The sequence below is a fragment of the Euleptes europaea genome, chromosome 15 (genome assembly GCF_029931775.1).
Source record: "Euleptes europaea isolate rEulEur1 chromosome 15, rEulEur1.hap1, whole genome shotgun sequence".
Classification (NCBI taxonomy): domain Eukaryota; kingdom Metazoa; phylum Chordata; class Lepidosauria; order Squamata; family Sphaerodactylidae; genus Euleptes; species Euleptes europaea.
The window spans coordinates 13,221,267-13,247,177 of record NC_079326.1 but is presented as its reverse complement, the minus strand read 5'-3'; the positions used below and the strand labels follow the sequence as shown (position 1 = coordinate 13,247,177).

The 25,911-nt window shown below is 42.9% G+C and overlaps 1 protein-coding gene across 5 annotated transcripts in view; it reads right to left on the bottom strand.

Moving 5' to 3' along the window:
* The window catches only part of KALRN (kalirin RhoGEF kinase), a 381,465-nt gene that overhangs the window by 223,222 nt on the left and 132,332 nt on the right, over positions 1–25,911 (bottom strand). For all 5 annotated transcript variants that reach the window (XM_056861631.1, XM_056861626.1, XM_056861625.1 and 2 more), the window contains exons 9-11: positions 25,472–25,663; positions 6,392–6,561; positions 2,086–2,260 (exon numbers count right to left, since the gene is read on the bottom strand). In XM_056861631.1, coding sequence (XP_056717609.1) covers positions 2,086–2,260; positions 6,392–6,561; positions 25,472–25,663 — 537 coding nt within the window. The remainder of the gene's footprint in view (positions 1–2,085; positions 2,261–6,391; positions 6,562–25,471; positions 25,664–25,911) is intronic.

Sequence of the window (25,911 nt, the reverse complement as noted above, 5' to 3'; positions counted from 1 at the left end):
CTCAAGGGGGCGATCCTGGGGTGAAAGGGCTGTGGAAGCTGCCTAAAGGCAGCTCCATACCTGAGAATGCCCTGGGAATGCCCCCCATGCCGGCGTGTTTGCCCCCATGCCAGTGTAGGTGCCATCTTATTCTGTGACAAGGTGGCACCTATACCAGCGTGGGGTCATGCCAGCTCCTAAGGAGCTTTGCCCCCCCCTTCAGCTTTGCCCCCCCCCACTCAGCTGCTGTAAGTAGAATAACATGACAGACACATCAGCAGTCCTTAAAAAATGCAACGAGTTATCAGGGGCTCATTTTGGATTTCAGCTTAGTTCCTTGCCCAGACTTCTCTACTGGACCCCACCAACAAAACTGTGCTCAATTATATCAACAATTAAAACCATTTAGAACATCTGCTACTTACCTGGCTGACCTGTTTTACTGGAAAGGTGGGTTTGCTTTGCCCAGTGGTATATTTATTGGGCAGTCTGGTTCTTAGCACTTATAGATCTTCCTCCCATTGTAGCTTAGTGTACCTAAATTACAGTTGGTACACTACATCCAAGTAAACAGCAGGCTTTCTGAAATAAACTAGTGATTTTAGAATTATCATCTCTCTAAATTTAAAGACATATAATATTGGCTGTACTGTATCAACTGTAATTTAGGCACACTAAACTACAATGGGATCATTCAAGATCTATGACTGCTTATGCAGAAACAGACGATCCAGTAGGCAAGAAATGCACCACTGTGCCAAGTTACTCCGCTGTGCCAAGACTTTAGGGGCCAATTACCTTCATATATATCAGTTGGATTCCATACGATGGCTCATTCAAGTATGCTTTCAGTAAAGAGACTAGTCTAAAATACATCACAATAAAGAGACTAGTTTCATAAAGAGGTCTAGTCTTCCTACAGTTCAACCTAACATTCGATGACAATAGCTAACATCCTAATTTTAGATTATGTCCTACATTTTGATTTTATTCTACTGAGACTGTAGGTGTATATTCAATTAATATCTGGTTTACTTTTATTCAGAAGTTCTGTCATGTAAATATACTGTTCTTTATTTCGCAGTTTAAGCATGTTGGACCACTTCTCAAGTTTGAAGACAGTTCCAGCAGTGGTTTTGCTGCAAATTCAAATGTACATTTATTTCCCATTCGTAGCTCACATTTTGCCCAGGCAGCATTTTGGTTATCATAATACTGTATTTTCTGAGGAGCAGAATACCTGACACCTTAGAAAATGCAAAACCACTCCCAGAGACCAAAGTCACAGCCTTGTGTGAACTGTGGCTGTGCAAGTACCACTGGGCAAGCACTTTGGTGTTACTTCTTGATGGAGAAAGTCCAAACTCCTCTTTGCTTTGCGGATGTTTTTTTTTTTTTTTGCAATGATTCCCCACACACCTTTCTTTCTAACGTTTTCTCATGTCAGACAAGTTTGGGTGCTTTATATGTTCTACTGCTCAATCACACAGACATCACATACATCTTCCAAAGACCATAACACAATTCTGCATCTGTGTGGTATGACACGGACATTTTAATTGTATGGCCATTGCACATATGCCTTGTTATGCTGACTATATTTTGTAAAAAATTTCTTATGTGTATGCACCCTAAACCTTAGCACAACTAACCACTGCAAAAAGGGAACAATCCAGATTGTCTTCTTATTTTAAAATGGAATGGATTGTGCTATTGTGGTATTGGTGCAAGAATGCTAGATGAACAAACATTGCAGGAGAGTAACAAGGTACTTGGGGCACACACTGGCTGGGATGCTGACTAGCATTTCAACAGGCACAAGGCCTTTCTCTTGCAAAGCATGATTCTCCTGCCTCCCCCCTCTAGCTGAAGCGCAAAATGCCACCAGCAGGAGGAGGCATGTGCCAAATTGCACTCTGAGTGGAAGTCCTCCTGCCGGCAGAAACACTAGTGAGGACCCAAGCCACTGAATGACTTGATGGCAAGAATCTCTATAGAACAGGCAAAATATGATCATAACTGTTCTGGTTTTTCAACAAAAGATTAATCCTGTGAAATTCCTCCCTTTCCAACAACATTGTCCTTCCTGACCCACACAGCTTTTACCTCAATGGTATATTGTTCAAAAATCCGAAGCTGAAGAAAAATGTCTAGTTTAATCTTTCTCTCATGGAAGAGTTCTTCCATCTGTACTTGGGCTTCATCAAGCTGCTGAAGGACGGATTCAATGTGGCTGATAGAGCTATTGTGCGGCGTTTTATTGTTAGAAACAGCTGAATCCCTGTGGTAAAGTCAGAGAAATAGTTTTAAAAAATAAGAAAAAAATTAATGTTCTCGGTCCTATAAATAGTGGGAGAAAAAAGAGAAGGTTGGAGGAAATTGCATACAGGATTTACCTCTTCCACTTACTGAATGCCTTCACTTACTGAATGCCACACAAAGAATTGTACACATCTTTTCATATCTAGTGACATTTTGACCCTTATACACTAACAAGAAGTAGGAGAGAAAGGGGAGGGAGTGAATGGGGCATTAATCTCTTGAAGATTCTAGCAATCCTTCTTAATTTTCTTCCAAGTGACCCCAATTCCCTTGACACAAAGCCTGTTTCAGAATCTTCAACCTCAAAGCTGCTACTATCATGCTGTATACAATCCTACTAATTGAATTCAGAAAAGAAACTACTACTTGTACATTGACCATGTCACCATTAGTTGTATGTAATATGCGGTGGGGGGGGGCTGGAATTTTGTATGCTCTCAATCTTTAAACCTCGAGAGCTTTTTCTCTAGAGTTGGCAAGCAATTTCTTCTTGGCTACAGCAAAATTGATGCAAATTGGAGGGTTCCCGCTCAGGCAAACATCCAAGACATTTACAAAGGAAACAAGCAGGTTTGACGATGCTAGTGAAATCTCTTAGTATACTGAGTCAAGGTTGCACATCCCTTTCCACCACAAATGGAAACATAGCTGTACTTTTTATACAGGAAAAGGAAATACACTTCATTTCTTCACAGGGATTTCTGGTTGTACTACTCACACAATGCACCCATTTGGATGGGTGGGAGCTAAGCCTGTCTGCTATCCCTGGTCATGTCAGTTTTTTGGGGGGGCAGGGCAGGGAGGAAGCAACTGTCACCCTTCTGCTAGTGGTTTTGCCAACTGCATCCTTTCACGTTGCTGCAGAGAACTTAAGGGGCCCGTGGGCTAGGTTTTGTCCCTCAGAGCCGATGCATACATTCTTGGCTCTGGCATTACAGCTTGTTCCCAGTCCATTCTTCCCATGCTACTCTGGCAACATAAACATGATATCTGAGGGTTTATAAATAAATTGTTTATTATGGTCCTTTGACCAAACATAAAATATTTACAGGTACATTGCCCTACCAAGAGCGGCAGTATAAAACAATACATTTTAATTAAAACACTATACAAAATGTTACCCTCGTTAAAACAACTGGTCAACAATACAACTTAAGCAATCACTCCACAACTTTTCATTCCTGTTTATATTTAGGTTTCCTATGATTAACTACTAGTCTACAAAACTTGGCCACTAATTTGTTACCTGAGAAAATTCATCCTTAAGAAGGATGTCAACTCTAACAGCTTCAGGATAACCAGTACTCTTTCTTAAAAGAGGGCCAAGAATCTTCTCCCTGTCCTCCTTATAGTAGCTACACCTAAGAAGGACATGTTCCGATGTTTCTGGTTCCCCACTGTTGCAGGGACAAAGCCTTTGTGAGAGGGGAATTTTTTGGACTTTTCCTTCTAGTACTGCGGAGGGCATAGCCAAGCATTGGGCTAGCGTAAATGCCGTCCTAGTTGTATCGAAAGGTATGTCACTGGGCAAGGGATGTACTTGGTTTTGGCAGATGCCCTAAAAAAAGGCGCTCTAGCTAGATCAGATTGCCTTTTGGTGTCTTTAATTCTTTGTTTTACTGCTTGTCTTGCTCTATTGTAACCTAAGGCCCTCTATCTGAGGGTTTAAAAAAAATATAAACACTATATAGTAATTCAGCTAATAAATGCATATGGATTCAGGAATCACAAGGGTGGGGACCAAGGACATAATTTCTTAATCTCTGATTATTGATAGGGTGAAATGTTTGTCACACAAAGCAGTTGAGTGTACATGTGTGTGGAGAAATAAGCATCCTTATGATTTCTTTCTTTAAAATATTTATAATCCGCTTCTCCACAATGCTCATAATGCTTACAAAATATCAGCACACAAAGTTAAAACACACCAATTAACATACATTGTCTTAAACTGACAAATTCTGCAACATGCATTATGATGACAGGTGAGGGTGTGTGTAACAAAAGGACCTTAAGCTGCAGACAGTGGGGAAATTGCAAAACATCCCTGGGTGCAGATAGGCAGAAATACATTAGCCCTATTGGGGTCCCCAAGGCTGAAGTTTAAGCTCTCCTCTGCCAGGGGTGGGTGCATAAATTTTCCCTCAATTGTAAATGGTATCCATTCTCTCATGTGGGAGAAAATAAAGATGGGTAGTCTGGGAGACCACAGGGTGGTGCTAATCTTGCCTGTGGTCCCAGGAATTTCAGCAAACGTTTTGCCCCCTTGTCAGTATCCCAGATGGCTGCCATTCACTTGGTCACACAGAACTCAATGGCCATTTATGCAGGGTCAATTTTGATGCTCGTTCAAAGCTGTTTTTTTTTTAAAGACCTTTAAAATGCTTACTCGTGGTCCCTATGCAAAAGCAGAAATTCCACCCTCCCCCCCCACTGGCCTGCTCCTTTGTTCCTTCCATTAGCAACCTCCGTTTGCATAGCTAAGCCAAGGCTGTGAATTTTGCATGCTTCTTTGAGGGGATTCTTCCTGGTGAGGGAGGAGCAAACACAAAAGGTCGCATTAATGGGGCTCTTAAGAAATGCGAAGTAGGTATGCTCCAGCTTCACAGTCACTTCCTAAATGACAGTTCAGCGAGCAAAACTCAAAAAAAGCTGTGGGGCACTTCAGCCTGGATCGCTGCTGAAGCTGGAGGGTGAGAGATTCAAAACAGATAAAAGGAAGTATTTTTTCACACAACGCATAGTTAAATTGTGGCACTCCCTGCCCCAGGATGTGGTGATAGCTGCCAGCTTGGAGGGCTTTAAGAGGGGAGTGGACATATTCATGGAGGAAAGGGGTATTCATGGCTATTAGTTAGAATGGATACTAGTCATGCTGCATACCTATTCTCTCTAGTATCAGAGGAGCATGCCTATTATATTGGGTGCGGTGGAACACAGGCAGGATGGTGCTGCTGCAGACGTCTTATTTGTGGCTTCCTAGAGGCACCTGGTCGGCCACTGTGTGAACAGACTGCTGGACTTGATGGGCCTTGGCCTGATCCAGCAGGGCCTTTTTTATGTTCTTATGTAACGCACTGCTAATTATCAAGCATAAATGGCCAATGGGAGTGACAGAGAACTGAATCACCTTCTACCTACATAGCCCTTCCCTGAGTTACATTTTTAGTCATGCTAGAGTGAAGTGGCATATTGTGAGAATGGGGGGGGGGGGAGAGAGAGAGAGAGAGAGAGAGAGGAAATGAATGTTGGAAACTGGGCATTTCTCTATCTAAGGAGGTTTTGCATTTGTGTGTTTTTCTCATTTCCAAATTGTGGTGAAAATTCCCTACTTTAAAAGACCCAGCTACGCAACAGGTTAAACCAATCTAGTCAAAAAGCTGTAAATATAAAGTACTTCCAAGACAATTGTAATCAAAGTCAGTTAAAAGCAATCTTGCATAAAGCCAGGGTAGGTAAGAGCGGCCCTTGTGCTTGTATATAGGCTGCAACAACTCAGCAATATTGTTGCTGTTTTAAGGAAAAGGGAATGATATTCCCTTATCTAATTGAAGGCAAACAGTTAGTTAGAATATCATAATGCAGACTCTTGACTTATAATTCATAGTGAGAATGCAATTCCCAATGACAGGTACAGTTTGAAAGTATGAATGTTCAACATATGCAACCATTCAGCCTGGTAAACACAAATCCCCTGCAGGTGGTAAGATACTATATTCAATATTATATTACGATATATGCTTTATTTAGTGGCACCCAGACAGAGCATAGCAGGATACAAATCATCAGGCCTCAGTTCACAATAGCTTAACAATATTCTCCATATATCTACTTAAAAATAATTATTTGTACATTAACCATTTAATCATACTTACTTTACTTCCTGTTCTCCTCATACATTATACACAGTGGTCCAAAGTGATTTAAGATTTTTTTTAATTAAATCATTCTTTTTCAAGTCACAGTAAAATGAAACATTCTGAATCATAGTATATAGAATAACAGGGCAATGAATAAATTATTCCATTGAATTCTAAGTTATGTCTCTCTGCCTCTCTGCTCACTTCTGCTACTGGTAGAAAGAGCTTACCTGAGCTGCTGAATTAGGTCTTCACCTTCCTTGATGACATTGAGGGTTGCATCTAAGGTAGCCGTCTGTTGTTGCTGGAACTGCTTAATGAGTTCCTGAACAGCATCCACAGAGTCTGCACAGACATCTTCCAAGAGCTCTTTCTGCAGATCTTCCATCCATGTCCACAGCTGTGATGAAAGAAAAGAAACATAAATGGAAAAAAAAGGGTGGTGGGCAGCAAAAGAGGGGGGAGAAAGGGGGAAAGAGATTGAGTTTTAACCCTTTAATCCTGTAAAATCTGCTCAAAGAGAATTAATCAGAATACCCCCAAGCACAGCAAGTCACTTCCCTAAGGGCATTAAGCAGTGACATTTTAAACATCTTTTATACTAGTTGCTGATCTATGAAATATAACTAGAAATATCACAGAAAAATAAACATACAGTATCACTCACTATGCGTGGAATAGGCTACCTTTAAAAATTGTTTTATTAAACAAAAATTATAGCATACAGAGAAAAAGAAGCAGGTACCCAAATTCTATAGCTATAAGAGCTAAACAAATTGTTAAAATAGTAATGAGAACATATTGGTTATGCCACAAATAGATTATACTTCTTATATACAAGTTATGGGTTCCTTATCACTTCTCTTCTTTCTCTGAATCTTACTAAAAAGGGTATACCAAATTCATTTTAGTCAATCTTCAATTGGCTGATTGTCTTTGAAGAGAGGGGGGTGCATTTGCACACTAGTTTGTGATGGGTCATCTAAATATTAATGCAGCAAAACTAATACATTAACTTTTTCCACTTGCTTGGATAATGTACATGTTTCATTCACAATCTTCATCTGAATGGGCTATATGTCATTTTATGGAATATCACTACTTCTAATAGAGATTCAAAAAACTAACTGATGTTTCTGTAAAAACTCATTTCTGAGCCTAACTGCACATTATAATGTCTTAGTGATTCTTATGTCTACCCCGGACCTGTTCACCAGATGTGATCTGGGAGTTCAGTGTGTGTATCTTAATTCTCCGGTGCAAGCAGGTTGATTCAGTGCACAGGGGACAAGGGACTTAAGCTTCTTCTCATGCTGTTTTTCCAACCCAAAATGGCCCCAGGGTGGGGTTGCCAGCCTCCAGGTACTATCTGGAGATCTCCTGCTATTACAACTGATTTCCAGCCAATAGAGATCAGTTCACCTGGAGAAAATGGCCACTTTGGCAATTGGACTCTATGGCATTGAAGTCCCTCCCGTCCCCAAACCCCGCCCTCCTCAGGCTCCGCCCCCAAAATTTCCCACCGATGGTGAAGAGGGACCTGGCAACCCTACCCCAGGGGGCTGCTATATGCCCTGTTGTGGAACAGAGCTGCCAATCCCCCATTTGTGACAGGGAATCCCCTGCTCCCAATGTCTGCCATCTCTCTGAGACAAGAGACAAATACCCCCCGCCCCGGTAATGCCGGCATCCCATCATTTCTGATAAGAAACCAGAAGTGACATAAGGTAGCTCTAAGAATCACTAGAACCTCTATGGTTTTACCATAGAGTTTCCAGTGATTCTGAGAGCTACCCATTTCACTTCTGGTTTTTTTTTTACCAGAAGTGATGTGATGAAGCAGCTGACATCACAGCCCCCCCCTTTTCCTGCCCACAGCCCTCTCACCCTATTGTGGAAGCTTGCATGTAACTCATACACTTAACCTTCAGTACACACAAGTGTTTTCCCAACAGGACAAATATCTCCTTCCCAAGGCCATTTCATGTTGGGATAATGGCTTGGGGAAGGGGAGAAGGCATAAGTTCCCGTCCCTACAGTACCAATCCGAATCAAGCCTGCAGGCACTAGGGAATGCTGAGCACCAAACCTCTATCACATCTGGTTGACAGGACTAGGGCAGACACATTGGGGATGTGAGGACTTTATAATGTGCGGTTACACCCAATCTGTGTGGCATTAAATATATGTTATAAGATGAAGTCCTAAGGCACTGATTCTTCTTAGGACTCAACAATAAAATTTTGGTTTCTTTCAAAATCAATTTGTACCTTTACAGAACATCCATCCATCCATCCATCCATCCATCTATCTATCTATCTATCTATCTATCTATCTATCTATCTATCTATCTATCTATCTATCCATCCATCCATCCATCCATCCATCCATCCATCCATCCATCCATCCATCCATCCATCCATCCATCCATCCATCCATCTATCCATCTATCCATCTATCCATCTATCTATCTATCTATCTATCTATCTATCTATCTATCTATCTATCTATCTAATTTTAACCCTTCGTTTTCCTTATTAAGAATGGTAATTGCTGATTTTACTTTTTGAGTAAGCATCTCCAGAGGTATTTTTCTAGAGTTGCTAAATAATGATCTACTTGGGGCAATTGTAGTGTAGCTTTAGAGTAATGTGGTAATATATGGCAAATGCCCCTTGTAAATACTGCAGAAACTTTAATGGAACTGCTGTTTGTGCAAATTTTCCCATCACTTTAATGGAAAGGTAAGTTAAAGCATACGAGAGGTATGCGTGGAGCTGCCTCAGTTGAAGAGAATGAAAAAGCTCTTTCGCACAAGGGACATCGGATATATTCCTAGAGGAGATAGCGTCTGCTGGCATCAGGCAAACCTAAACCATCCCTCACACTTGCTCACACTTGGAGAAATCCTGGGTTGAATCTTGTGAAGAAGACCCAAGGTGGGGGCACATCCCCCCTCTTGTGGTAGCCCTTCAACCCCCCTGTTTTCCTGGAGGGCCCCCCCCCATCCCTCAGGAACAGCAATTTCACAGGACCATTTCAGCTGCTTCTGGAGGGGGGGAGGCAGGGAAATATGCTGCAGTAAAGGACTACAGAACAAGGTACACTAAACGCAGATGGAACAGTGCCCCACTTTTAAAAATTAAAATAAATCCACAGGGACAGTAATTTTGATCTGAGGATCAGGAGGAGAGAAGTTGAACTCTTTTCCCAACAGACTTTTTCTACTCAATTGCCCCAACCCACCCTGTTGTCCCTTGTCTGGTTGCATGTTTGTGAGGGTAAATGTGCAGCTGTAAGCCCACTGGATCAAAGTAGCTTTGAGGGGGACCATTTTGAAAAAAAGCCTGCATGGAAAGTGTTCATCAGCCCGCCCGCCCCATCACTCCTGTGCTTAAAATTGTAGCCTCTCAAGGCTGCCTTTCATTAAAAAGAAAACAATCAGGGCTTCATTGCCTGCATTTGCCTACAAATGTAGTTTGTCCTTTGTGCTCCCAGTTTAGCAAACAAGCATCATTTGGAAATCGCTACCCTAAGGAGTAAATAAGTAAATATGTGATACATATATAGCCATATGTAACCTTTTCATCAGACTGATGTTGCAATTTAAATGTGACAATAGGCTATAACCTAATTGATTGCGTATATATCCTGCCACATGGCCTTAAGACCCTCAGAGTGGCCTAAATAAGGAAAAGTGTTTTTGTCTATCTTACCAATGGTGACCCAAATACATTCCAAAATGATACACTAATTCTAATTGTCTAGTTGGGACTATTAGTTAAATGATAATTCCTCTAAGTGTTTAGATTAGAATTTCCATCAAGCTGCTCACCAGGGAATTTGAACCATGGTAGCCAATCCCTAGCTCCCAGCCTATGAAAACATACCAAAATAGACTATACTTTTGATTATTAAGCTTTCTATGGATGCAAAAAATTGTACCAGGAGAACTGGTAATCAGCCGGAGTATACTAATAAATGTTCAAAAGTATATTTTCTACTTGATACATGCCCATGCTGGACATTGTATTCATCATGGAGAGAAGCAGAATAAACTGGAAGCAAAATGGCTTGCCAACGAGAAAGCACTAGCATTAGAGTATCATAGGGACAGAATTTTGCTGACAATTTCAGGTAGCAACAATCTCATTTAAATCTCAGAGGGAATTAGGGGTGCACATCAAATCCAGGAAATGATTTTATATTAACAAATCTATGATGGATCACCTTGTCCATAATTACATAAAATTCCTTGATAGCATAAACGAGTTATAGCAAACATATGAAGCATGACGGTCCAGGGAGGAAAAGAAAGGGCTATGCTACAAAATGCTACAAAATGATGGATTATTATATTATTTTCAATCTGTTGCATTAGTCATAACAAGAGCACATACATGAGGGACTTTTTTCTCCCAGTGTTGCTCCTCTTCATGCTTTGGGCAATCAGGGATTGGTAGGCCCAAGAAAATGTACTGTTGGAGAGATCATTGCTTCACCATGGCCCCCCCACACAAGAAAATCACAAGTAGAGGGAATACACAATGGAGGATTCTGGTCACAGCAGGTTCAATCCTTATTTCCACTTGTTCAGCTGAATATGTGTATACAACCCTGAATGTATACCACTGTACACGTATAAATTCTATGAAGACGTTACAAGCCTCATGCATACAGAGTAGGGTTGCCAGGCCCCTCTTTGCCACCTATGGGAGGTTTTTGGGGCAGAGCCTGAGGAGGGCAGGGTTTGGGGAGGGGAGAGACTTCAATGCCATAGAGTCCAATTGGCAAAGCAGCCATTTTCTCCAGGTGAACTGATCTCTATCAACTGGAGATCAGTTGTAATAGTAGGAGATCTCCTGCTAGTACCTGGAGGTTGGCAACCCTAATACAGAGCCTGCTGACACCCCCCTCATGTCTATCTGTTCAGTGGATCCAAAACATATGGACACAAGATCCTCCATGTGGTCAGAAATGCTGCTTTTTGCAGCATTTGCAGAAAAGTCTATGCATATGCATACGTAAGCCTCAATGCAGACTTCAGGTGAATATGTGGACATTAGCAGTGGGGCCAGCATGCATAATCCTATGGTTGCCAGCTCTGGATTGGGAAGAACCTGGAGATTTTGGGGGTGGACTCTGGGGAGGGCAGGGTTTGGGGAGGGGAGGGACCTCGGCAGGATATAATGTCATAGAAATCCATCCTCCAAAGCAGCATTTTCTCCAGGGGAACTGATCTTGGTTGTCTGGAAATCAACTGTAATAGCAGGAGATCTCCAGGCCTCACCTGGAGGTTAGCAACCCTACATAATCCAATTCAACATCTGCACAGGGGTATAAACTCTGTGTAAGCATTTGTATTTAAAATAATTAACTTTCTTTGTCCCCACTGGGGACTCAAAGCAGCTCACCTCATTCTCCTTTCTTCCATTTTATCCTCACAGGTTAGGTTCAGAGTGTGTAACTGGTCTAAGATCAATCCAGCAAAATATTGCAATCGATTAACTTAACTGATTAATGGATTAAATGTTGCAGCCCAAGTTTTTATTTTTATTTATTTATCAAATTTATATCCCACCACTCCCTTGACAAACAAGGCTTGTGTGGCTTACAACAAAATAAAATACAGTTCAATGGACAATCTTAAAAACAATAGTAATGATAGATAGATAGATAGATAGATAGATAGACAGACAGACAGACAGACAGACAGACACACACACACACACACACACACACACAAAATTGAAAACCAACTATAAAAATCTCCTATCGAAACATAGCTGCATCCAACAACGCAACAGTAAAATCATCTCATGGTAGCAATGGAAGAATTGCAAGACATACGCGATGACTAATAAAAACCTGTTGGAAGAGCTCGGTCTTGCAAGCCCTGCCGAAGCTAACAAGGTCCCACAGGGCACATGTGTCCTCTGATAAAACATTCCACCAGGATGGGGCCACCACAGAGAAGGCCCTCACCCTGGCAGAAAAGAGGTGAGCCACTCGAGGGCTGGGCATCACAAAAAGATTGTGTGATGAAGAACGCAGGGAACGTGGGGGACTGTAACGGGAGAGGTGATCCTTCAGGTATGATGGTCCCAGACTGTTTAGGACTTTAAAGGTTAAGTTATTACTGTAGCCCAAGGAACATTGTTATAGCACAACAGCAACTGCTAAGAGAAGAGCATCTACACAACCAATATCACAGTTATCCAACCTCTAGGAGTAACTGCTTAAAGGGAGAATGATAATATAGGATGAGCAGCAGAGTTCTCATTGTCTGCCGGAAGGTCTGATTTCCTCCTGTGGAAACATATTTATGATTAATGAAGGGGGGAAATCACTACTACTGTTCCCTTGCCACTGATGGTACAGTCTTATGTTTGTGAGATATTAATTTGTGAGTATGTGGTAAAAATCTACGTACAGTAAATACCACTTGTGGTTACCATAGAACAGGTTTGGAGGAATGTGTACCACAAAGATAAACAGAGCTGAAGTGGTGGGAATACATTACAGAAGTCATGTTTTCCCTAAAATACAGGAAAATGAAAGGGTTGAAAAAGGAAACAAAAATCAATTCAGGCTTAAATTGTGCATTGCTTTTTTTCCTGTGATCATTTAAAAATAACTGGTTTTATTTTGTTTTTCCAAATGCAGTTGATGGGGCAACTTTTTCAAAGGGAGAATGGCTCTTTAGCCAATTCATCCTTTGCCACTTTGCCACTGAAACAAAAGCTACCTCCAAATGGCTTTTTAATTTAGCTGGAACATACATTACCCTAATGGGGATAAAAGTGGCTTGCAGGGAGGGTTTTTCAGTGAGGAAAAGGATGGGGAGCAAAGAATTAAAAAGCTTCTCCCCTCCCCTTGCACCACTCTCCACCCCCCTCAAAAAGCAGCCCCAGCACCTGCACCTGGAAAAGAATTTCCCCCCCTCAAATGATCTTGGAAGAAAATGCAACATGTATTTTGAGCTTTAATTAACTAGAGAGGAAGAAAGAGAGTACTGGATAAATTGATTTTGTCTAGTTGTTTCCCAGTGACAAGAATCATAGCACTAATACAGATAACATAAACTGTTCTCCAAGTATCTGCATTACTATCACATAGATCTGTTTCAGACAGTTCCTGGATATCTGAACCCACACTAATTTTGGATATCCCTAGAGCATGACCTTTTGACAACAAGGATTTACATACTAAAACCAATGAGAAAGTAGGTCTTCCTTGGCTCAGATGGTTTTAATCCCCTAGACTTTTCTTATCCTAGGGGAATCTTAGAATTGTTGAGTATAAATACGGTTAGGAAGATATTTTAAAAAACAATTTGCAATTAAAATCTGATTTCAGATTATCTTTTATTTCACACCATCTAAGTGCATTACAACCACTGATCTAAACAGCAGAGAAGCATTGTTAGTTGTAAGCTTAGAAACACATCAAAAGAGGAAAGGATGAGCTCTACACAAGCCTATCATAAAGCCTAAATTCATATCAGGCACTGTGGAGCATTTACCCCACTAAGAGGGGTCTTCGATTGGTCTTGCCATTAAGGATTGTCTGCAAGAATGGCCAAAAGGAAGACTGCAAGACTAACAGCCCATTCCTGGACCATGTCCGCACTTCGCGTTTGCAGCTCCGTTTTCTACGGGGTTTCCTTGCATGTTCGCACTTCATCTCTTCCGAAGGATTCCGGAGACGTCTCCAGAGCACAATTTCTCCGTGTTAAGAGCATTCGCTTATATGGCGAATTAATAGAAATTAAACGTTTTCCTCACCCGGAGCCTGAAGTGCGAACATAAAATCTGTCTTCAGTCCACTTCCTGCTGCCAGCCCACCATCCACTCCCCCCGCCTAACTGCCCATGCTGGACCAATCACCGTCCTTTCCCCCCCCACTCCCCCCGCCTCCCTGCCCACGCTGGACCAAGCGGCGTCCTTGTTTCAAGCACCGAGTGGGCATGCGCGGCAGGCTACCACCTCAGCCAATCACAATGCTCCTTCGAGCTGGCGCGTGAATGCTGCCGCGAGGGGAAAACATACGGATTTTATCTAATACAGCGGAGGAAGGCGTCGTGGTGGGAACAGAAATTTTAAGTCGTGTTGGATGCTTGAATACTGGACACGTTTAAATTGTGAGGTAAGCTGCTAGTGCATTCACGGGCCTGAGCTGACGGCGTAGGTGAACGGCGGGGAAGAGGAACAGCTGCACCTCTTCCTAAGCTGTTTCCCCTACGCCGTTAAACAAATAAAAGTTGTTTTGTGGCTTTTTTTTGTTTAACTGGGGCTTTTCGCCCCATTGAAAACAGCGAGGCTGTGCCTGCGCAACACCGTTCTTGCCACCGGCGCAAGTGGCCAAAAGGGGGTAGGAAGCCGCCTAACTGGCGGCTCCTCCCCCCACCCCCAGAACACTCCCCTGCACCTGCATGCCCTCTCTACGCTGTTGCCGGAGGAGAGCCCGCGCCGGCGGAGGGGAGAGGCGTGGCTCCACGGTGCTTGGGTGCCGGCAGAGCCACCCTCCCCGCCGGCGTAAGTGCGTGTAATCTCATGATGTGTGTAATCTCGGCGGTGGGGTCAGGCCACCTCCTAACAGGTTCCCCCCCCCTCAGGAATGGGCTGTGAATGTGTCATCTCTCCAAAACACTGTGAGGTTCATCTTATTTTGCTCCCTATTGTGCCACTGTGATTGAACTATTTCTGTTGAATTGATGGTAGAGCCTAGCTTCTTCAGTGTGGCTGTATTCAGACATCGAACTTGACTCTGGTTAAAGAAAAATGTGCTCATTCCCAGCTTGTGCTGAACTCATACACATGTCTGGTTCCTCCCCCTTTTCTTTCCCTTATCAAATGGAGCGTGATGAGGGTATACATCCAACTCAGTAGTTGGAGATCTCCTGCTATTGTAACTGATCTCCAGCCGATAGAGATCAGTTCACCTGGAGAAAACGGCCACTTTGGCAATTGGACTCTATGGCATTGAAGTTCCTCCCCTCCCCAAACCCTGCCCTCCTCAGGCTCCACCCCAAAAACCTCCCGCCAGTGGCAAAGAGGGACCTGGCAACCCTATCCACCATCCAAGGATGGGCCTCATTTCAAGTGCTCCTGGGCCTCCTTAATCCTAATGCTCTCTAGCACTGATACAAATAAGATGGTGATATCATAACTTGCTGAGTACATTAGAGAGCTCGTCACATATGAGGCAAGGCCTAACTTCACCCTTGGCTACCCTAGCCTGCTCTGAGACCTCCAGCAAAGGGGTAGGGTTGCCAGGTCGCCGGGAAGCCCCGCATCGTGACGGGCCACTTTACCACTCAACTCCCCAAATGCTAGGTTAAACCTGGAAGTGATGTAACCGCAATTGCCTGCCGAAACCACCCATCTGGCAAGCCTACAAAAGATGGTTGCCTGAACACCGTAGTTGGCTCACAGGGATATATGGAATGAGGCGGTCCTTCAAATATATGGGTTCCAAGCCACAAAGGGTTAAAGTTAGGATGATTTTGCTGTGTTGTACAAGGAATTGTAGAATCATAGAGTTGGAAGGGACCACCAGAGCCATCAAGTCCAACCCCCTGCACAATGCAGGAAATTCACAACTACCGCCCCCACACCCCCAGTGACCCCTACTCCATGCCCAGAAGATGGCCAAGGTGCCCTCCCTCTCATGATTTACCTACGGTCATAGAATCAGCATTGCTGACAGGCGGCCATCTAACCTCTTCTTAAAAACCTCCAGGGAAGGAGAGCTTACCACCTCCCGAGGAACCTGTTCCACTGAGGAACCACTCTGTTAGAAAATTCTTCCTAATGTCAAGACGGAAACTCTTTTGATTTAATTTCAACCCGTTGGTTCTGGTCCGACCTTCTTGAGCAACAGAAAACAACTCAGCACCCTCTTCTATATGACAGCCCTTCAAGTACTTGAAGATGGTTATCATATCCCCTCTCTCAGTCTTCTCCTCTTCAGGCTAAACATACCCAGCTCCTTCAACCTTTCCTCATAGGACTTGGTCTCCAGACCCCTCACCATCTTTGTTGCCCTTCTCTGGACACATTCCAGCTTGTCTACATCTTTCTTAAATTGTGGTGCCCAAAACTGAACACAGTACTCTAGTTGAGTACTCTAGGAAGATCTGTAATTAGAATCCCTGCCCATGCAATACCTAAAATCTTAAAATGTCGTTCTGCAGAGGCCAGATTAATACAACCAAGTACAATACCTCTTAAAAAAATGTGCTTAAGATGACTATACTTAGCATGTAAAAGCCCAAGGACATGTATGTGGGGAACTCATCATCCCCCCTCCCATGCTATGTGAGCTAGTATTGCTAAATAGTCAGATACTCACAAACTGTGGCTCCACTCCTTTTTTGAATGACAGGCAAAAGCATTGTCCCATTTTAAACACTCTTAATTTGGCTGTAACTATGTATCTGGAACCAACTAAAAGCAGACATAATCAAGGATAAGTCAAGTTCTATGCTTATTTACAGATCAAGGACAACGTTGGGTGAAAATAATCAGTGTCAGAATTATTAGTTCAGATTTTAATCAGTGAAAATTGATAGTATAATGTGCATCTCTATCATATGCAGGACTCTGCACTAAAAGGGAGTGATTTATTAGACTATCTGGAAGGAACTCTGAAGCTCCACCCTTTTCTCTGTGTTGAAACATTCCACAAATCCCCAGTCAAGAGATGTAGGAACTGTATAGTATCAGGGCTTTGCAAAAGTGACTCTCCGTAACTCAAGAAACAACTCTTAGAGTTCTGGCAGATTGGATGCTTCACATGTTACTGGCTCTGACACAGATTCTGGAAGAAGACTGGAATTTTTTTAGTATACAAACAGTATAGCATCATGCTGTAGCATAGAGTTGTCTGTCACAGGTATGCAGGCTGCCATTGCTCAACTGTATATGTCAATTCATTTTAAATAGCAACCCATTTAGAATGGCCTGTTTACTAGAATTCAGGAAGCGTTTAAAATGGCTAGGAAACTACTTTGAAATAGTCTAGTGGCAAGTACAGACCTGAATGACTGCCTCCCCCATACGAGCCCAGACAAATCATAAGATCCTCAAAACAAACTTTTCTCTCTCTTCTGTTTCCTTAAAGGAGGCAAGATATCTGACCATCAGGGCAAGAATGTTATCTGTGGCGGCCTCATCCTTATGAAGTAAGAGCTGCCTCTTCCCTTTCAATTCAGATGACAGTCACAATGTAAGTCTATTTTATTCAGGCAAGTTTTTTTCTGACTTGGTTTATATTCTGTTTAATTGGTTTTTAATCTGTGTTTATTGTAAAACGCCTTCAGCAATAAGAGAAACAAGTAAAATAAAATAAAATGGAGCACTTTTCCTGTGAGGAAAGGGTAAAGAGTCTGGGATTGTTCGGTTGAGAAAAACAACTACTAAGGGGGGACATGATAGGTGTTTATAAAATTATGCACAAAGTAGAGCGAGTGGACACAGATAACTTTTTCTCGCTCTCCCAAAATACTAGAACTTGGGTGCATCCAATGAAGTTGATGGGCGGTAGGTTCAGGGCAAACAAATGGAAATACTTCTTTACACAACAAATGATTAAAATGTGGAATGCACTGCCAGAGGATCTTGTGATGGCCACAGGCACAGGGCACAACTAGATGATACAGTACATGCTTTAAAAATGCCATATGGCCCAATCCTGCTCGAGAAGAGCATGGGAAGAACAGGGACTCTTGTCTCCCTGCCCATGCCATTTTTCAAGAGCCCAAATGTCCCAGGGGGTTGGGGCTCTTGAAAAAACAGCTCGGGCAGGGGGAACAGGAGCCTTTCCTCTTACCTGCACCATGGCATTTTTAAAACAAGATAATTCTTACAGTAATATGGCTGTGGCATCTTCCGGTTGTCCCCAGTGGCACCGTATTGTTTAGTTCTGCCCCACAGATAGCTTTAAAGTGGATTAGACAGATTCGTGGAGGATAGGTATATCAGTGGCTACTTGCCATGGTGACTAAAAGAAGCCTACGCATTTAGAGCCAGTAAACCACTGAAAACCAGTGTCAGAAGGGAACATCATGAGAAGGCCTCGGCCTCTGTGCCCGGTCATTGGACCTCCAGAGGAACTGGTTGGCCACTGTGTGAGACAGGGATGCCGGCCTAGAGGGACCACTGGGCTCTTTACGTTCTTAAAATAAAATAAGGGTAGAAAAGAACCGGTGTGGTATACTGCAACATCTCATGGGCATTGTTCACAGGCAACTTGCAAATAAGACCAGATAGGTTCAATCCTGTGGAGAAGTGGGTTTTCTTCCTGCTTCCCCAAAGCATCATGGTATATTTTTGCACCTCCTGAGATTTCCCTGGCCTTTCTCTTATATTTCTAAAAGCTGCTTTGCTCCAAAGTTTTGGGAGAGATCACAGTGGCTGCTGTGTGAGTGGGAAAATTTGGGATTTCCCAGTCACATAGCAACCTTTCTCCTGACCGTGTCCCTGCCGCAGCCATTTCCTTCCCCACCACTGGGGTTATTTAAAAAAAAACAAAAAAAAAACCCAGTGCTAGAACACTGTGATATTAATATAAGGTTGTAACAATAGCTGTAACAGGTTATGTGAATTCTCAGCTTTCGTTTAAAAGTAAGTCTCTAGCAACTTCCTTTGCAGAGATATAAGGGGAAATGTATATCATCACAACAGGAGGGGCTATAGACTTACTTTTTAAATGAAAGCTGGGAACTCACAGAACCTTACATTTATTGTTACAATGATGTACAGATATAATGATATTGTGTCATTTTTTTAAAATTGCAATAGCCCTGGTGGCCCAGTGGTCGTGGTCACTGCTAGGGCCCTGGGGCAGGGAAACTGCAGCAGGGAACCCTGCATGTGGAACCCCAGTTGCTGCTGCACTTTATATGCCGCTATACAAGCAACAGGGAAATTATACAAGTCCCTTCCTGTGGGGCAGGGTCACCGACAGGGGGGGACTGGGGGTGGGCAAAATTCAGGAGGCCCAAGTCAGCTGTTGGGCCCTGAAGCCAGCATCATGCAGCATTCAGATTCTAGTGCAGTTCTGTACTGCAGCGACTAGGGGTGAAGGGAAGGCACAGCACACTCTGCTTTCTGCTTAGGATGCCTTTCTGCAAAAGTTACTAGGAGGAGGCAAACACTTGCATATCCTGCTAAACTCATCAACTAAGCCAGCAACCGGAGTAAGGCAAGATAGGGTTACCAATTGCCCAGTGGTGGTGGGTAAACTACCACCCATCCACCGGGCTGCCTGCCGGCCAGCTGAGGGCCGGCAGGCACATGCGCATAGATGCGGTACACACGCCACTTTTGGGTAAACCCGAAAGTGACGTAGACGCTCTAGCACCCTCGGCTAAAACTCTATGGAAACCATAGAGTTTGGGCCGGGATCACTAGAGCATCCCCGTCACTTCCAGGTTAAACTGGAAGTGATGTAGGCACATTGCGCGTGGGTGCGTGCGCACATCGTGCACTAATGCAACGGCCCCGCGAAGCTCCCACTGGTGGAGCTCCGGGGCCTAGCAAGCCTAAGGCAAAACCAGCCAGAACATGACTGCTATATAGGGTTGTCAGATGCCTGTTAATGGCAGGCAATTAACAGGCCTGCTGGCCACTCCTTAACTGACCGGCGGGGGAAACAGGCCAGCTAAAGGGGAGATGATCCACACGCATGCAGTGGTGCGTGGCAAAATAATGTCCTTCTGGGATAAACCCAGAAGTGATGGGGATGCTCTAGCACGTCCCTCAAAAACTCCATGGAAACCATAAAGTTTTTTGAGGAACATGCTAGAGAGCCCCCATCACTTCTGGGCTTATTCCAGAAGGACATTATTGCGCACATGCGAATCCCCCCCACCAAAGCTCCTGCTGGTGGCAAGGGGGGACCTGGCAACCCTACTGCTACAGTCATTGCCAGGCTGCAGCCTCCTAACAAGGTTGTTGTTTCCAGTAGTCTATTTCCCTCTTCCTTTCCTTCTACCCAGCATCATAGTTTTGTCTGGTCATCCAGATTCTTCCTGTTAGTGTGTTGTAGAAAAGAAAGCAACACTTCCTCTTTTCTTAATTTCTCTTTCTCTTGTCTACACTTTTCTCCATTTTGCTCTCTTCCTTTCATCCCTTCCTTTCTTTCTCCTCCTTTATAATCCCCCCTTATTTCTCAGTCTTGGTCTCAATTATCTCTATCCCGGTTGGCAACTTAGAAGTATTTAATAGTGGTACAGCAGCAAACCCTTGTTAAAATTATGAACTGAAGCTGGAGGGGGGAGTTAATATGTCCCCATGATCTATCAAAGTAGTAATAGGATGCTTCACCCCTCCCTACTTTACATGCATGATAATGGAATATTAATCTGGTTTAGTGGTTATAAAGGAGGAACAGACGTTACAACTCCTCCTCCCTTAGGGTTGCCAGGTCCCTCTTTGCCACCAGCAGGAGATTTTTGGGGTGGAGCCTGAGGAGGGCGGGATTTGGGGAAGGGGGAACTTCAATGCCATACAGTCCAAAGCAGCCGTTTTCTCCAGGTGAACTGATCTCTATCAGCTGGAGATCAGTTGTAATAGCAGGAGATCTTCAGCTAGTACCTGGAGGTTGGCAACCCTATCCTCCCTCACCCCTTAATTTTATTTTATTCAATTTATAAACTGCCCTCCCCTCAACACAAGTCTGGCTCAGGGTGACTTCCAACAACGAGCACACAAAAGTCGTTCTATTTAAAATATTATACATTCACAATAAAAATATCATTACAACTGAATAAACAGATTTCCATTAAAACATCCATTTCATTATCTCTTGGTGCACCCAATAGTTGTATTCAGATATGGTTGGAGGAGGGATAAAAGTGAGGGGCCCAGGGATGAGGAGGAGAAAAAGGGCAGGGAGAGAAGGAGGGAGACCAGCTTAGAGGTACAGACTATCGCTGTCCTCAACTGCAGGCTTGGCAGAACATCTCCGTCTTGCAGGTTCTGCGGAACTAGGCTTGCAAGGCCCCACAGCTCCACCGGCGGGAGCTTTGCAGGGCACTGGCAAATGTGTGCAGTGCGCATGCGCGCCCAGTATGGCACGCGCACCCACCCAGCGTGACGCGGACACTCTAGCGATCCCGACCGAAAACTCTATGGGTTCCATAGAGTTTCAGCTGAGGTTGCCAGAGCGTCCGCGTCGCTTCCGGGTAAACCTCAGCTGGCCGGCGGGCAACCCAATGGATTGGCGGGATTTTACCCGCCACCTGGCAACCCTATGCGGAACTGAGCCAAGTCCTGCAGGGCCTGGGTCTCACTGGACAGAGTGTTCCACCAGGCCGGGGCCGGAGCTGAAAAAGCCCAGGACAAAGTCAGCCGGGTAACTCTGGTACCAGGGACCACTAGGAGATTGTTTCCCGGAGAGTGTAATGCTCTTGGGGGGTGGGATATACTGGGAGAGGCAGTCCCACAGATATGAAGGCTCTAGAACGTTTAGGGCTTTAAAGGTCAGCAGCAAAACCTTGAACCTGATTTTGTACTCAGTCTGGGGCCAGTGCAGCTCGTGGGGCCCAGGTTTTATTTAATATTATTTTATACACCGTTCAGGCAACAGATTGTTGTGTTATTAATGGGACATCTATTATCCTTCTGTAAATGCCACTTTGCTACTGTAGACATTAAGCTTCATGTTATCTGACAAATGACACAGTCTTTTTAGAACATATGTCAGCAAAATCAGACCCAATTATCCCAGAACTTCTCATCTGACACCACTACATAATAAATTTGTCTCTGCTTTTGCGCTAGCTAAAGGTACAAGGGTAAACTTAAATAGATTTCTTACTGATTTACTTATGAAAGATTTATTGTGATATGAAGTTTTTGTGAACAACAGTGCACTTCATCAGATGTAAGACGAATGTCCTATATTGGTACGCCCATAAATGCATGTACACATATAAAATTACAAAATTAGACACATGGTTTGGATCAGGGTAATATGGGGGGCCAGGTGGAATCTGCAGGGCTCACGGCAGCCCTGCCTTGTGGAAACCACCCGAGTAGAGTTACAACTTACATGGGCTGCCTTTGCATGTAATACTTTTGTACAATTTTCTCTTTAAAATGTTCATTCACTAAATGTATAAGAGCATGGGCCCCAGGATTATTATCATGTATACTGGCTCTCACAGAATTTTAGCCCCCCTTTGTTATTCTGAAAACCACAGATGGCATTATTCAATAAGAGTTTAGCAGCATTTTAGGTTCTTCTGGCTGAAAGCATAATGTACTGCTAGGAGAGCATACACCACCTTCCCAGTTTCTTAATCTCCTGAACTAAATCTTATTTTTAGATAACAAGGAGCTCCCCCTCCCCGCACAAAAACCTCTAGGGGTCAATAAGTCACACTGTACTGTGCAGCTATCTTTGTTTCATAATCTCCATCAACATTTTAATTTACCAAGCATCCCACCTAGAGAAAATAATCAACATGATGGGAACAGCCAAATTTAAGGCCAAAGTGAAGACACAGACATAAAGATTATTAATGGTATGAAGGGAGAGAATAATGAAACACTGCATAACCCCTCTCTTTTTATAGGAACTGAAGAGGCACCTACTGAAATTAATGGGCTCCGATAAACTGCAGTAATTATTCCCCCCCTCCCCACATCATCAGAGTAAATCTTTGCCATGGAGCAAAGCTGATCTAGGCTCAACAGAGGACTAAAGTTGTTTATTATTCACGAGGAGTTCAGTAACTTCATTCATTTTATTTGTTCAGTCTCCAAATGTCACAAGTTAGTAGCTGATAATTAGTCAAAATTTGAATTATTTATATCCTATTCCTTACAGAGATAAAATTGGAAAAGTTTTTTCTTTCACCAAATTTTATTGGTAAGAAAATATGGAGACTTTTCAGACAGACATACTTCTTTCTCAGGCACAAGGACAAGATAACTAAATTATCAGACATTAACTGCACAAACAGATGGTTTTATTAGGTGCCTGGAAGACCACAATATGCAGCTAGCTTCATATGACCTCAAATTTAACAAACCTGATCTAAACATTGCACAGGAGACCTTATTTTATGCCAAGCATACAAAAAGAGCAGTCTATGCCACTATAAACACTTGGGGCAAAACTAAGTACAACAAGAAACATGCTACTATGTTGTGTTCTCTCCTTCCTCTTTGTAAAGTCTAGTACAATATATTCCATGGTTTGTTGTCATCAAGCTGTGCATTTTCACAGGCCCAGTAGCAACTGGTTACGTTGAAACACATACATAATTACATTAGGACACTATACTAGATATTACTGGGGCCAAGGGGAGGGGAGAACTGGACACTAAACTGCTGTTGTCAGTGACAAACCTGTATTGCTAGAAACAGTAAGAAATTCCCTGAACATGAAAATGCATTTTGCAACTATGAGTGACATGGTGAGACAGGAGTTAGGACTACTTGGGCACTGATACAACTTGGGCTTGTGAGCAGCGCAACTGGTATCAGAAACAAAGTCCTCATCATACAGGGCAAAGCACAGGGATGGAGAAGAGCAGAATCTTCTGCCTGCAACATATCCTTTGGAACTCAGTTATTTAGGCATGCATTGACTGTGTGCTAGTTTATCCAATATGCTGGGCACAGATGCCCCGACTTTTCAGGGAACAGCACATTCCTGAGCAAACGCATTGATTTCTCTGCCCCAAAGAAAGATCCTAAGGATCCTAAGAGTGGGAGTAATTTTCATTTCACTCCTCTGACATGGCTGTATTGTCTATTAAATTATTTTTTCCTGCTTGAGTTTGTTTTCAATCTCTAAACTGTTATGCCCTACCTATCTAGTATCTTACTTATCACTGTGATCCGTACAAAATCCTTACCAGGAGCGGGGAGCACCTCAGAGGAGACACGTCCCTGTTAGAATATCAGATGGACAAGACATCTCCAAAGAACAATTATGAGAACAAATGCATACTTCAACATACATTTAAATTGCAGGGGGTCTACCATAAACAAATCTTGTTCTGTGGTATATCTTCCACACTGCAAGGGTTATTAAGTACCTGGTAATCCGAGCGCATGGGCAGGCTCTTCAAAGCCAAAACACAGAAATACTTGATTAATTACATGAATGCATATTTTCCACCATGCTTTATCCCCAGCTAAAAGTCCTTCACGCTTTGCAAGGCTCCGAGGGAAAGAAGTATGCATAGCAGACCATCTCCTTTAAATTAGTTTATCTATGACAAAAGTCATTTGTTTGCTCAGGCTCCCCTAACTCTGCAGAATCTTATTACAAATTACTTGTTTGTAGTACATAATTCATCTAATACTGGCAAAGCCTTCAGCTTCTGTAGCTTTCTTTATGGATCAAGTGTGCTGTGGCACACTGATGCTACCACACATGAAAAACTGTGATTCAGCTTAGTCCTTCTTCCTCAGAGTAAAATTTATCTTCTAAAGGCACACGCTGCTGAGTAGCCAATAGTCAAAAGGGGGAAAAATGTGACGTATGCTTTAGTTACAACCCCAGGGGCCACCAATCTCAACACCCTGCCCTCTTTACCTCTCCTGTGAGAGTACCTTATCTTTGAAAGTTTTTCACTTAGAGTAGAACAGTATATAGTCTGGTCCTAATTGACAGTAAAATCCTGAACAGATTTACACCCTTCCAAGTCAATTGACTTCAATAGACTTTGAAGGGTGTAAGTGTTTAGGCTACCACTGCGTGTCACTGAAAGCCATGCAGAGGCATAGAATTTGGACACACATGGAACAGCCCAGAAGTTAATACCGACTGCAGTTATAAGTTGATTTTTGTTTTAGGAACATTGATTAGACATGGTAAAATTAACTGATGTTTTATTAAAATGAAAGTCTTCAAAAGAACATTAATCACAGACCATTACCCCATTTGATCGATAGTCTTTTAAAGCACTCAGATACAATCTATAACTATTAATACCATATTTTACCTATTTAATTATTATGAACTCAATGCACCTTGCTGTTCTGATTTCTGTACAACCTGCACAATCTTACAATTATACTCTGCTTCACTCTAAGGACAAACAGATTAAATGAGGATACAGTTTGGCATAATAAATTTTTTTTTTAAAAAAAAAAGGATATTTGGCATTTGCTGTCTAAAAGACATAACACACAGGTTGTTTTTGTCTTCAGAGTTTTTACGTTGTATATTTCACATTCAGTTAAATACCTTTGGCAACATAAAACGGTTATGCATGTTGCACACTTTGTGACAAGAGACTCCGTGTTAACCAAAGTGCCACTGCACCACAAACATCTTACCTCTTTGGTATGAGTGTGGAAGGAGACAGACATGTCTAAAAGGAGTTTTCTCTGTTCTACTCTTCTGACAAAGTCCTGAATCCGCACTTCAAGATGCCGTGCTGCTTTGTAGATCTCTTCAGGGTCACACTCCCCAGTCTGAGCCAACTGCTCTGCAGCTTCCAGTAGCTTGTCTGCATTAGTGTAGGTGTTCTATCAGCAAAGAGAGGAAGGAACAAATCATAAGTAACATAAACTGTGGTAATTGAAGTTCTAGGACTCGAGTTTACAATTTTAAATGCAGAGAAGCCAGCATCTCAAAACAACAGCAGTCATTCCAACGGATGCTCTCTGCCAAAGACTCTAACAAACTCTCCACATAGACTAATCTCCAAAAAGGCATGAAATAGTTTCTCATTTGAAATGCACCCCCCCTTCAAAGCTAGCTTGTCTGACAGATT